Source organism: Leopardus geoffroyi, chromosome B4 (assembly GCF_018350155.1).
Source record: "Leopardus geoffroyi isolate Oge1 chromosome B4, O.geoffroyi_Oge1_pat1.0, whole genome shotgun sequence".
Lineage (NCBI taxonomy): Eukaryota > Metazoa > Chordata > Mammalia > Carnivora > Felidae > Leopardus > Leopardus geoffroyi.
In genome coordinates, this window is record NC_059341.1 from 121,023,368 (window position 1) to 121,035,835 (window position 12,468).

Below are 12,468 nucleotides of genomic sequence, written 5' to 3' on the forward strand. Positions count from 1 at the left end.
TCTCTCTCTCTGTCCCAAAAAAAATAAATAAAACGTTGAAAAAAAAAAAAATTAAAAAAAAAAAAAAAAAAAAAGATATCTAGTCAAATCACTCATCTCTTTATGGACACAATCTTAATGATTGATATTCAATTCACTTAAATTATCTTTACTTTGTAAATTGCTAATAGAAACAAACAATTATGCAGTGGGCATAGGGAACCATATCTCAATGGTTAGAAGTTAGAACTTCATAGGTCATCATGTATGAACAATAACATTTCCTAAACATGGAAAATCATGGAGAGGGGCGCCTGGGTGGCGCAGTCGGTTAAGCGTCCGACTTCAGCCAGGTCACGATCTCGCGGTCCGTGAGTTCGAGCCCCGCGTCGGGCTCTGGGCTGATGGCTCAGAGCCTGGAGCCTGTTTCCGATTCTGTGTCTCCCTCTCTCTCTGCCCCTCCCCCGTTCATGCTCTGTCTCTCTCTGTCCCAAAAATAAATAAACGTTGAAAAAAAAAAAAAATTTAAAAAAAAAAAAAAAAAGAAAATCATGGAGAAATACAAATGCTAATCCATTTTGAAATATTATTTTGAGAAGTACTTATAATGACAAGCTATGATAGAACAAGAAAAGCAGTATAGCTCCAATGCTCAGGCCTAAGATCTTCTGTCCATTAGACTTGATAGTCTTTCCAGTTATTTTCCCAACTGGAATTTCCTCTGAATTAGGAATGACAATTAAGATGACCAAAGAAGACATCAGCATTGTATTTCTTGGGCTGATTTCATTTGCTTTTATTCCTGATGACCCAGGTACAAAGAAGGAAAAATAGTAATTCCTTTAAAACATTCAAATGATAGCAATCTGAACACATGAATTCATCAGGACAACAATAAAGTTTGAAAAATATCCAGCAAATAAAAGGTGCTAAGTTACATGGTATAAGATGATTCAATACAGGCTAGGGAGTGGATAAACAGAAATGTATTTTGGGAATTCTAATACTAAGAATCCAAGTGACAAAACATTATGATTACGTATATAATTACATATGCGTAGATATAGATACATCTCCATATCTAAACAGAATAATAATGCTAGGTTTCTGCAATAAGTTTGAAGATAAAAATATCACAATGATAAATGGCAAAATGATAAGTTTCTTGTGTAAAAACTTTAAGTCCATAAAATGTGATCAAGTGTGACTTGATCCTGTGTCTCAATTCATAGAATAAAAGAAAGGTTAGGTGGACAAGCAAAAGGTAACCAGCATTTTTAATTTTTTTTTTTTGTATCTAGCATGTTTAAGGCAATATTATCACATCTAAAAAACTAAAGTGAAATGAAATGATCCATATCTGGGAAGACTAATTTGGGCCATTAGAGCAAAGGAAAAACAGATAAGAAAGACTGACATAAAAAGAACCCCTTTTGTTCTATGATGGGGGAAGACAGGACATCTGAATCATTCAAAGGACTCCTCACACTGTGACTCTGGCACAAAACCATAAGATAAAGTAGGTCAAATACTAGAAATGAAGTGATGGTTATGGTTACACATTATTTCATTGTCCATATTGTAGGCTATCACATTACTGAAACATAATTCCACAGAAAGAAATTAAAAACCAGAAAGACTATCTTGAATAACAAAGAAAAAGCATTTTAAGTAAATGTGAAAGATTTTGAAGTGGTTCATATAAATGCCCGCGACTCATATTCATAGTAAGAATCTATCAAGATTTTACTCTTGGTGAATACTCCCCATGTTTGATAAAGACACCCAAAAAAGGTAGGGAGGCATTAGTAACAGGTTTTATCCCATTCCTTCCCGTCAGTTATGCATAACTAACATGGCCTATCACTTCTTTCATTCTCTTTGTGTGGTATTTGACTATTTTACAACAATTCTCTCAGTTTACACTCTGCACATAATCATCCACAGCAACATTCCTACCAAGTTTAACTTGTCAGTGTTGCCCCTGGTGCCTCTTCAAATTCACCTAAGCCCAAGGGACTCCTGGCAACATGAGGCAGGTCTCATCAACATAATAAAGTTCATCACATGTAACTACATACACAAGGATTCTAGTCCAAATAAGGAGCACTTACTTATGTCCATTTAAGGCTGCATGGTGTAAAGCAGTGTAACCCGAACTGTCTGTGCAGTTTACATTGGGGCCTCGCCAGATGCTGCAAATAAAGCACAAGTGCAGAGTTAATAGTTAAGCAGAATCGTGCTTTGAAAAACAAAGAAGCCTGATAGTCCCACAGCCAGCAGCATGTTGCATATGAAAATTTTAGTCATGTAGAAAATGAATGCCATCTTTCATGTATTCTCCTCAGAACAATAATTTATTTGATGTAGAGAAATTATTAGTGAATGTAGGCCTACTGCCATGTATTAAAATCTGAATACAAAAATTCCCTATTACTGTATTTCATTACTTAAATATTGGAAGCAATTAACACTCAGCCACTGTAGTTTATACCAAAGAATAAAGATTCATAACACCTGCCTCCTCCCTTTTAACACAACCCTTCTAAGATGGCAGAGATTTATATAAGTTAAAAGATATTTCTGCATTATGGGAAGAATATATAAACTCTTCTTGCTATTTAAACGCTACCAAGAAAATAAGTATTTCATACTTGAAAATATAGTTGAAGATTTGGACTGCTGTAAACCAGAAGATTCTAACAGTTCTAAAGTTATCATTTTACAAAACAACATATTTTAGAGATAATGTAACTACATAAAATAGCCCATTTTATCCTGACATTATTACTATAGAAACTATTTTTAGCTTTTGAAAACATAAGGAATTGAAAGCCACTTTTCCTAAAGTAGACCAAAAAATTACTTTATCTGGCATTCATGACAATATTAAAGCCCTCAAAACTAAGGTCTAGAGAGACCCAGGGAAGGTGGCAGAAGAGGACCCTAATTTACCTCCTCCCACAGATATAACTAGATAACACTCACATCAGCACAAATAATGTAGAAAATGATCCAAAGACTGGCAGAACAAACCCCACACCTAAATATCAAGGAAAGGTCACATAGAATAGGGTAGGAAGGGCATACATACAGTAGGGAGCTAAACCCCTTGGGTCTGGTCACCAGAGGGAGGGAGCTGCAACACAGGCATGTAGAGAGCTGACAAAGAGACTATCACAATGGAAAACCTGGGAAAGACAAATCCCCACAGCATTTAGCTTTGAAAATCAGTGGAATTGAATTTCATGAGTTCCTGTAACAAGCAGGACTTAAAGCCTGGAACTTAAAAATCAGTGGCTGGGCTCTGGGAGAGCAAGCACAAAGAGTGAAAGGAAAATGAGTCCCTGCCCTTAAAGAAACACACAACTAATAGTTCTCAAAGACACCACTTAGAAGCAGCAGTTTGAAAAACATCTGGGGTGCACAGGAGGGAGAGTCAGTTATTAATTTCAGAGTTCCTGAGGGACTTCTCCAGGAACAAAAGAGCTGGCAGGTGCCATCCCCCCCCCAACTCCCCAGCATAATCACATAGCCTTGTGCAGTGGCAGAAACAGCAGGGTGCATGCATTCGCTACTTAGTGCTTACACTGCACCCTGTCCCCTTTTAAAGCCACACTTGCCTTAGGTGCTGCAGGTCCCCTCTCCCAGACCATTGCAAATCTTGCCAACACTGCCTCCCCCAACCTACTGTGGAGGACCCTGGCACCTTTTTAAAACTGCAACCCTCACCTGCACACACTGTGGAGTTCCCTTGCCAGCCTGAGTCTCTGCAGCAGCTACATGTCCCCTGTGGAGGAGGACAATTGCTACCTCATTATAAGTACACACCCTGCTCACTACTCTCAAGAGCAAGAGACTAGTTGACAATTCTAACACAAGGAAACAGACAAAACAGGCAAAATGAGAAGACAGAGGATTATGTCCCAAATGAAACAAGAAGACAAAATCACAGCAAGAGACATAAGCAATAGAGGTGTATGTAATATCCTGAAAGAAAATTTAAAGTAATGATCATAAAGATACTCACTGGACTTGAGAAAAGAGTGAAGGACATCAGTGAGACCAGACTCTTAACACAGAGTTAAAAAAAGAACCAATCAGAGATGAAGAAAATAATAACTGAAGTGAAAAATATACTTGATGGGCACCTGGGGGGCTCAGACCATTAAGGGTCTGACTCTTAATTTAGGCTCAAGTCATGATCCCAGGGTTGTGGGATCAATCCTCACAATGGGCTTCATGCTAATCATGGAGCCTTCTCAAGATTCTCTCTCTCTCTCTCTCTCTCTCTCCTTCTGGCCCTCTCCCCTGCTCACATGCTCTCACTTTCTTGAAAATAAAAAAAAAAATTATTCTATTAGAATAAATAGGCTAGAAGAAGTAGAGGAATGAATTAGCAACCTGGAAGAAAAAATAATGGACAGTAATCAAGCTTAGCAGGTGAGAGAAAAAAGCTGCAAAATGAGAGTAGATGGGGAATTCAGACACTCCACAATCATAATAATATTCTCATTAGAGGGATACCAGAAGGAGAAGAGAAAAAAGGGGGGGCATAAATTTATTTAAAGAAATAATAGCTGAAAACTTCCCTAACATGGAAAAGGAGGAAGAGAGTTACCCAATAAAACCAACCCCAGGAGGTCTATACCAAGACACATAGTAATTAAAAGGGCAAAAAGTAGTGATATAAACAGAGAATTTTAAAAGCAGCAAGAGAAAAGAAGACAGTTACATACAAGGGAAACTCCATAAGGCTACCAACAGATTTTTTAGTAGAAACTTTGAAGACAAAAAGGGATTAATATGATATATCAAACTGCTGAAAGGGAAAAATCTGCAGCCAAGAACACTCTATCCAGGGAGACTATCATTCAGAATAGAAGGAGAGATACAGAGTTTCTCAGACAAAGAAAAAAGAAAAAAAAAAGAAATTGATTACCACTAAATCAGCCCTACAATAAATATTAAAGGGGACTCTTGAGTATAAATGAAAAACCATAAGTGAGAGTGTGAAAAGTAAAAAACACAAAAGCAGTATAAATAAGTATATTTGTAAAATTCAGCCAAAGGATTCACAAAATAAATTGTTGTAAAATATAATATCATATATGTGAAATATGCTGGAGAGGGGAGTAAAGAATGGGTTCAAACTTAATCAGCCATCAACTTCATACAGACTACTATATGCAGATGTTATATACAAAACTAACAGTAACCAAAAATCAAAAACCAGTAATACATATATAAAGAATAAAGAGAAAGGAGTATCACTAAAGAAAGCCAGTAAACCATCAAAGAGAGAAAGAAAGGCTCAGAGAAAACTACCAAAACAACTATAAAACAAGTAACAGAATGGCAACAAATACCTATTGATAATTACTTTGAATGTAAATGGACTACATGCTGCAAAGACATATGGTGACAGAGTAGATTAAAAAAAAAAACATGAATCTATATAGTGCCCTACAAGAGACTCACTTCAAGCCTAAAGACACCTGCATACTGAAAGTGAGGGGATGGAGAAATATTTATCATGCAAAACAATGCTGGGGTAGCAATATTTCTATCAGACAAAACAGAATTTAAAATAAAAACTGTAAAAATAAACAAAGAAGGGTTCTATATAATCATAAAGGGAACAATTCAACAAAAAGATATAAAAATCATTTAAGTATTTTTGCACCCAACATGGGAGAAACCAAATACATAATACGGTTAATAACAAATATGAAGGGGGTCACCTGGGTGGCTCAGTGGGTAAGCATCTGACCTCAGCTCAGGTCATAATCTCAAAGTTCGTGAGTTTGAGCCCCACGGTGGGCTCTGTGCTGATAGAGTACGGAGCCTCCTTCAGCTTCTGGGTCTCCCTTTCTCTCTGCCCCACTCCCCACCTCCCGCTCATGCTCTGTCTGTCTCTCTCTCTCTCTCTCTCTCTCTCTCAAAAATAAATAAATATTTTTTAAAAAGGAAAGGATAAAAAACCATATGATCATTTCAAAAGGATCAGAAAAACCATCGGACAAAGTACAGAATCCTTTGTGATAAAAACCCTCAACAAAGTAGGTATAGAAGAAAAATACCTCAACGTATGAAAAACCCACAATGAACATCATACTCAATGGTGAAAAACTGAGAACTTTTCCCCTACAGTCAGGAAGAAGACAAGGATATCCACTCTCGCTTTTATTCAACATACTATTGGAAGTCTTACCCACAGCAATCAGACAACACAAAGAAGTAAAAGGCATCTGAGTTAATAAAGAAGAAGTAAAACTTTCACTATTTGCAGATGACATGATACTATATATACAAGACCTGAAATACTCCACCAAAACCTAGAATTGAAATGAATTCCATGAAGTCAAAGGATACAAAATAATATACAGAAATCTGCTTCAATTCTATACACTAAATATGAAGCAGCGGAAACACCTATTTACAATAGCTATTAATGAATGCACCAAAAATAATACAATACCTAAAAATAAAATTAACCAAAGAGGTGAATGACCTCTACTCTGAAAACAATACAACACTGATTAAAGAAGGATCAGAGGGAAGATGGCAGCGTAGGAAGACGCTGAGTTCACCGCGTCCTGCTGGTCACTTTGATTCCACCTACACCTGCCTAAATAATCCAGAAAACCGCCAGAACACTAGCAGAACGGAGTCTCCGGAGCCAAGCGCAGACGAGAGGCCCATGGAAGAGGGTAGGAAGGGCGGCAAGGCGGTGCACGCTACACGGACTGGCAGGAGGGAGCTGGGGCAGAGGGGCGGCCCGCCGGCCAAGCAGAGCCCCCGAGTCTGGCTGGCAAAAGCGGAGAGGCCAGACGGAGTGTGTTCCGAAACCAAGCGGGACTTGACATCTGGAAGGTTATATGTTAACAGCTCTGCTCGGAGAGCGGGAAGGCTGGAGGACAACGGGAGGGAGGGTTGCTGCGCCCCTGGACGACAGAGCGCAGTTTCGCAGAGAACAAAGGCACTGGCCAACGCCATCTCCCTCGCCGATCCCCCAGCCAAAATCCTAAAGGGAACCAGTTCCTGCCAGGGAAATTGCTGGCACCATGCAAACTCCCAACGCTGTGCTTCTGCGGATCCGCACCTCGGGCAGTGGGTCTGCCTCCCTCTCGCTGCCACAGGCCCCTTCTGAAGTGGATCACCTAAGGAGAAGCGAGCTAAGCCTGCCCCGCCTGCCCCATGCACCTTGCCTATCCACCCCAGCTAATACGCCAGATCCCCAGCACCACAAGCCTGGCAGTGTGCAAGTAGCCCAGACGGGCCACGCCTCCCCACAGTGAATCCCGCCCCTAGGAGAGGGGAAGAGTAGGCACACACCAGTCTGACTGTGGCCCCAGCGGTCGGCTGGGGGCAGGCATCAGGTCTGACTGTGGCCCCACCCACCAACTCCAGTTACTCAAGATAGCACAGGGGAAGTGCCCCGCAGGTCCACACCACTCCAGGGACTATCCAAAATGACCAAATGGAAGAATTCCCCTCAAAAGAATCTCCAGAAAATAAAAACAGCTAATGAACTGATCAAAAAGGATTTAAACAATACAACAGAAAGTGAATTTAGAATAATAGTCATAAAATTAATCGCTGGGCTTGAAAACAGTATAGAGTACAGCAGAGAATCTCTTGCTACAGAGATCAAGGGACTAAGGAATAGTCAGGAGGAGCTAAAAAATTCTATAAATGAGCTGCAAAATAAAATGGAAACGACCATGGCTCGAATTGAAGAGGCAGAGGAGAGAACAGGCGAACTAGAAGATAAAATTACGGAAAAAGAGGAAGCTGAGAAAAAGAGAGATAAAAAAATCCGGGAGTATGAAGGGAAAATTAGAGAACTAAGTGATGCACTAAAGAGAAATAATCTACGCATAACTGGTATTCCAGAGGAGGAAGAGAGAGGGAAAGGTGCTGAAGGTGTACTTGAAGAAATAATAGCTGAGAACTTCCCGGATCTGGGGAAGGAAAAAGGCATTGAAATCCAAGAGGCACAGAGAACTCCCTTCAGATGTAACTTGAATCGATCTTCTGCATGATATATCATAGTGAAACTGGCAAAATACAAGGATAAAGAGAAAATTCTGAAAGCAGCTAGAGATAAACGTGCCCTAACATATTCAGGGAGACCTATAAGACTTGTGACTGATCTCTCTTCTGAAACTTGGCAGGCTAGAAAGGAATGGCAGGATATCTTCAATGTGATGAAAAGAAAAAATATGCAGCCGAGAATCCTTTCTCCAGCAAGTCTGTCATTTAGAATAGAAGGAGAGATAAAGGTCTTCCCAAACAAACAAACACTGAAGGAATTTGTCACCACTAAACCAGCCCTACAAGAGACCCTAAGGAGGATCCTGTGAGACAAAGTACCAGAGACATCGCTATAAGCATGAAACCTATGGACATCACAATGACTCTAAACCCATATTTTTCTATAATAACACTGAATGTAAATGGACTAAATGCACCAACCAAAAGACATAGGGTATCAGAATGGATAAAAAAACAAGACCCATCTATTTGCTGTCTACAAGAGACTCATTTTAGACCTGAGGACACCTTCATATTGAGAGCGAGGGATGGAGAACTATTTATCATGCCACTGGAAGTCAAAAGAAAGCTGGAGTAGCCATACTTATATCAGACAAACTAGACTTTAAATTAAAGGCTGTAACAAGAGATGAAGAAGGACATTCTATAATAATTACAGGGTCTATCCATCAGGAAGAGCTAACAATTATAAATGTCTATGCGCCGAATACCGGAGCCCCCATATATATAAAACAATTACTCATAAACATAAGCAACCTTATTGATAAGAATGTGGTAACTGCAGGGGACTTTAACACTCCACTTACAGAAATGGATAGATCATCTAGACACAGAGTCAATAAAGAAACAAGGGCCCTGAATGATACATTGGATCAGATGGACTTCACAGATATATTTAGAACTCTGCATCCCAAAGCAACAGCATATACTTTCTTCTCGAGTGCACATGGAACATTCTCCAATATAGATCACATACTGGGTCACAAAACAGCCCTTCATAAGTATACAAGAATTGAAATCATACCATGCATACTTTCAGACCACAATGCTATGAAGCTTGAAATCCACCACAGGAAAAAGTCTGGAAAACCTCCAAAAGCATGGAGGTTAAAAAACACCCTACTAAAGAATGAATGGGTCAACCAGGAAATTAGAGAAGAAATTAAAAAATATATGGAAACAAACGAAAATGAAAATACAACAATCCAAACACTTTGGGATGCAGCGAAGGCAGTCCTGAGAGGAAAATACATTGCAATCCAGGCCTATCTCAAGAAACAAGAGAAATCCCAAATACAAAACCTAACAGCACACCTAAAGGAAATAGAAGCAGAACAGCAAAGACAGCCCAAACCCAGCAGAAGAGAAATAATAAAGATCAGAGCAGAAATAAACAATATAGAATCTAAAAAAACTGTAGAGCAGACGAATGAAACCAAGAGTTGGTTTTTTGAAAAAATAAACAAAATTGACAAACCTCTAGCCAGGCTTCTCAAAAAGAAAAGGGAGATGACCCAAATAGATAAAATCATGAATGAAAATGGAATTATTACAACCAATCCCTCAGAGATACAAGCAATCATCAGGGAATACTATGAAAAATTATATGCCAACAAACTGGACAACCTGGAAGAAATGGACAAATTCCTAAACACCCACACACTTCCAAAACTCAATCAGGAGAAAACAAAAAGCTTGAACAGACCCATAACCAGCGAAGAAATTGAATCAGTCATCAAAAATATCCCAATTAGAGTCCAGGACCAGATGGCTTCCCAAGGGAGTTCTACCAGATGTATAAAGCAGAGATAATACCTATCCTTCTCAAGCTATTCCAAAAAATAGAAAGGGAAGGAAAACTTCCAGACTCATTCTATGAAGCCAGTATTACTTTGATTCCTAAACCAGAGACCCAGTAAAAAAAAGACAACTACAGGCCAATATCCCTGATGAATATGGATGCAAAAATTCTCAGTAAGATACTAGCAAATCGAATGCAACAGCATATAAAAAGAATTATTCACCATGATCAAGTGGGATTCAATCCTGGGATGCAGGGCTGGTTCAACATTCGCAAATCAATCAACGTGATACATCACATTAATAAAAGAAAAGATAAGAACCATATGATCCTGTCAATCGATGCAGAAAAGGCCTTTGACAAAATTCAGCAACGTTTCTTAATAAAAACCCCTCAGAAAGTCGGGATATAAGGAACACACTTAAAGATCATAAAAGCCATTTATGAAAAGCCCACAGCTAACATCATCCTCAATGGGGAAAAACTGAGAGCTTTTTCCCTGAGATCAGGAACACGACAGGGATGCCCACTCTCACCGCTGTTGTTTAACATAGTGTTGGAAGTTCTAGCATCAGCAATCAGACAACAAAAGGAAATCAAAGGCATCAACATTGGCAAAGATGAAGTCAAGCTTTCACTTTTTCCAGATGACATGATATTATACATGGAAAATCCAATAGACTCCACCGAAAGTCTGCTAGAACTGATACATGAATTTAGCAAAGTTGCAGGATACAAAATCAATGTACAGAAATCAGTTGCATTCTTATACACTAATAATGAAGCAACAGAAAGACAAATAAAGAAACTGTCCCATTCACAATTGCACCAAGAAGCATAAAATACCTAGGAATAAATCTAACCAAAGATGTACAAGATCTGTATGCTGAAAACTACAGAAAGCTTATGAAGGAAATTGAAGAAGATATAAAGAAATGGAAAAACATTCCATGCTCATGGATTGGAAGAATAAATATTGTCAAAATGTCAATACTACCCAAAGCTATCTACACATTCAATGCAATCCCAATCAAAATTGCACCAGCATTCTTCTGGAAACTAGAACAAGCAATCCTAAAATTCATATGGAACCACAAAAGGCCCCGAATAGCCAAAGGAATTTTGAAGAAGAAGACCAAAGCAGGAGGCATCACAATCCCAGACTTTAGCCTCTACTACAAAGCTGTCATCATCAAGACAGCATGGTATTGGCACAAAAACAGACACATAGACCAATGGAATAGAATAGAAACCCCAGAACTAGACCCACAAACGTATGGCCAACTCATCTTTGACAAAGCAGGAAAGAACATCCAATGGAACAAAGACAGTCTCTTTAACAAATGGTGCTGGGAGAACTGGACAGCAACATGCAGAAGATTGAAACTAGACCACTTTCTCACACCATTCACAAAAATAAACTCAAAATAGATAAAGGACCTGAATGTGAGACAGGAAACCATCAAAACCCTAGAGGAGAAAGCAGGAAAAGACCTCTCTGACCTCAGCCATAGCACTCTCTTACTTGACACATCCCCAAAGGCAAGGGAATTAAAAGCAAAAATGAACTACTGGGACCTTATGAAGATAAAAAGCTTCTGCACAGCAAAGGAAACAACCAACAGAACTAAAAGGAAACCAACGGAATGGGAAAAGATATTTGCAAATGACATATCGGACAAAGGGCTAGTATCCAGAATCTGTAAAGAGCTCACCAAACTCCACACCCGAAAAACAAATAACCCAGTGAAGAAATGAGCAGAAAACATGAATAGACACTTCTCTAATCCGGATGGCCAACAGGCACATGAAAAGATGCTCAACGTCGCTCCTCATCAGGGAAATACAAATCAAAACCACACTCAGATATCACCTCACGCCAGTCAGAGTGGCCAAAGTGAACAAAATCAGGAGACTATAGATGCTGGAGAGGATGTGGAGAAACGGGAACCCTCTTGCACTATTGGTGGGAATGCAAATTGGTGCAGCCACTCTGGAAAGCAGCGTGGAGGTTCCTCAGAAAATTAAAAATAGACCTACCCTATGACCCAGCAATAGCACTGCTAGGAATTTACCCAAGGGATACAGGAGTACTGATGCATAGGGGCACTTGTACCCCAATGTTTATAGCAGCACTCTCAACAATAGCTAAATTGTGGAAAGAGCATAAATGTCCATCAACTGACGAATGGATAAAGAAATTGTGGTTTATATACACAATGGAGTACTACGTGGCAATGAGAAAAAATGAAATATGACCCTTTGTAGCAACGTGGATGGAACTGGAGAGTGTGATGCTAAGTGAAATAAGCCATACAGAGAAAGACAGATACCATATGTTTTCACTCTTATGTGGATCTGAGAAACTTAACAGAAACCCATTGGTGAGAGGAAGGGAAAAAAAAAGAGGTTAGAGTGGGAGAGAGCCAAAGCATAAGAGACTGTTAAAAACTGAGAACAAAGTGAGGGTTGATGGGGGGTGGGAGGGAGGAGAGGGTGGGTGATGGGTATTGAGGAGGGCACCTTTTGGGATGAGCACTGGGTGTTGTATGGAAACCAATTTGACAATAAATTTCATATATTGAAAAAAAAAATAAACAAAAAAAAACACTGATTAAAGAAACTGA

The 12,468-nt window shown here is 39.3% G+C and overlaps 1 protein-coding gene across 18 annotated transcripts in view; it reads right to left on the bottom strand.

The window, feature by feature from the left end:
- Positions 1 to 12,468, bottom strand: part of ANKS1B (ankyrin repeat and sterile alpha motif domain containing 1B) — a 1,079,650-nt gene that overhangs the window by 915,368 nt on the left and 151,814 nt on the right. For all 18 annotated transcript variants that reach the window (XR_006709127.1, XR_006709126.1, XM_045464947.1 and 15 more), the window contains exon 2: positions 2,094 to 2,174. Coding sequence is in view for 16 of the 18 variants with exons in the window: in XM_045464947.1 (XP_045320903.1) it covers positions 2,094 to 2,174 (81 nt within the window). In the remaining 2 variants the exon portion in view is untranslated. The remainder of the gene's footprint in view (positions 1 to 2,093; positions 2,175 to 12,468) is intronic.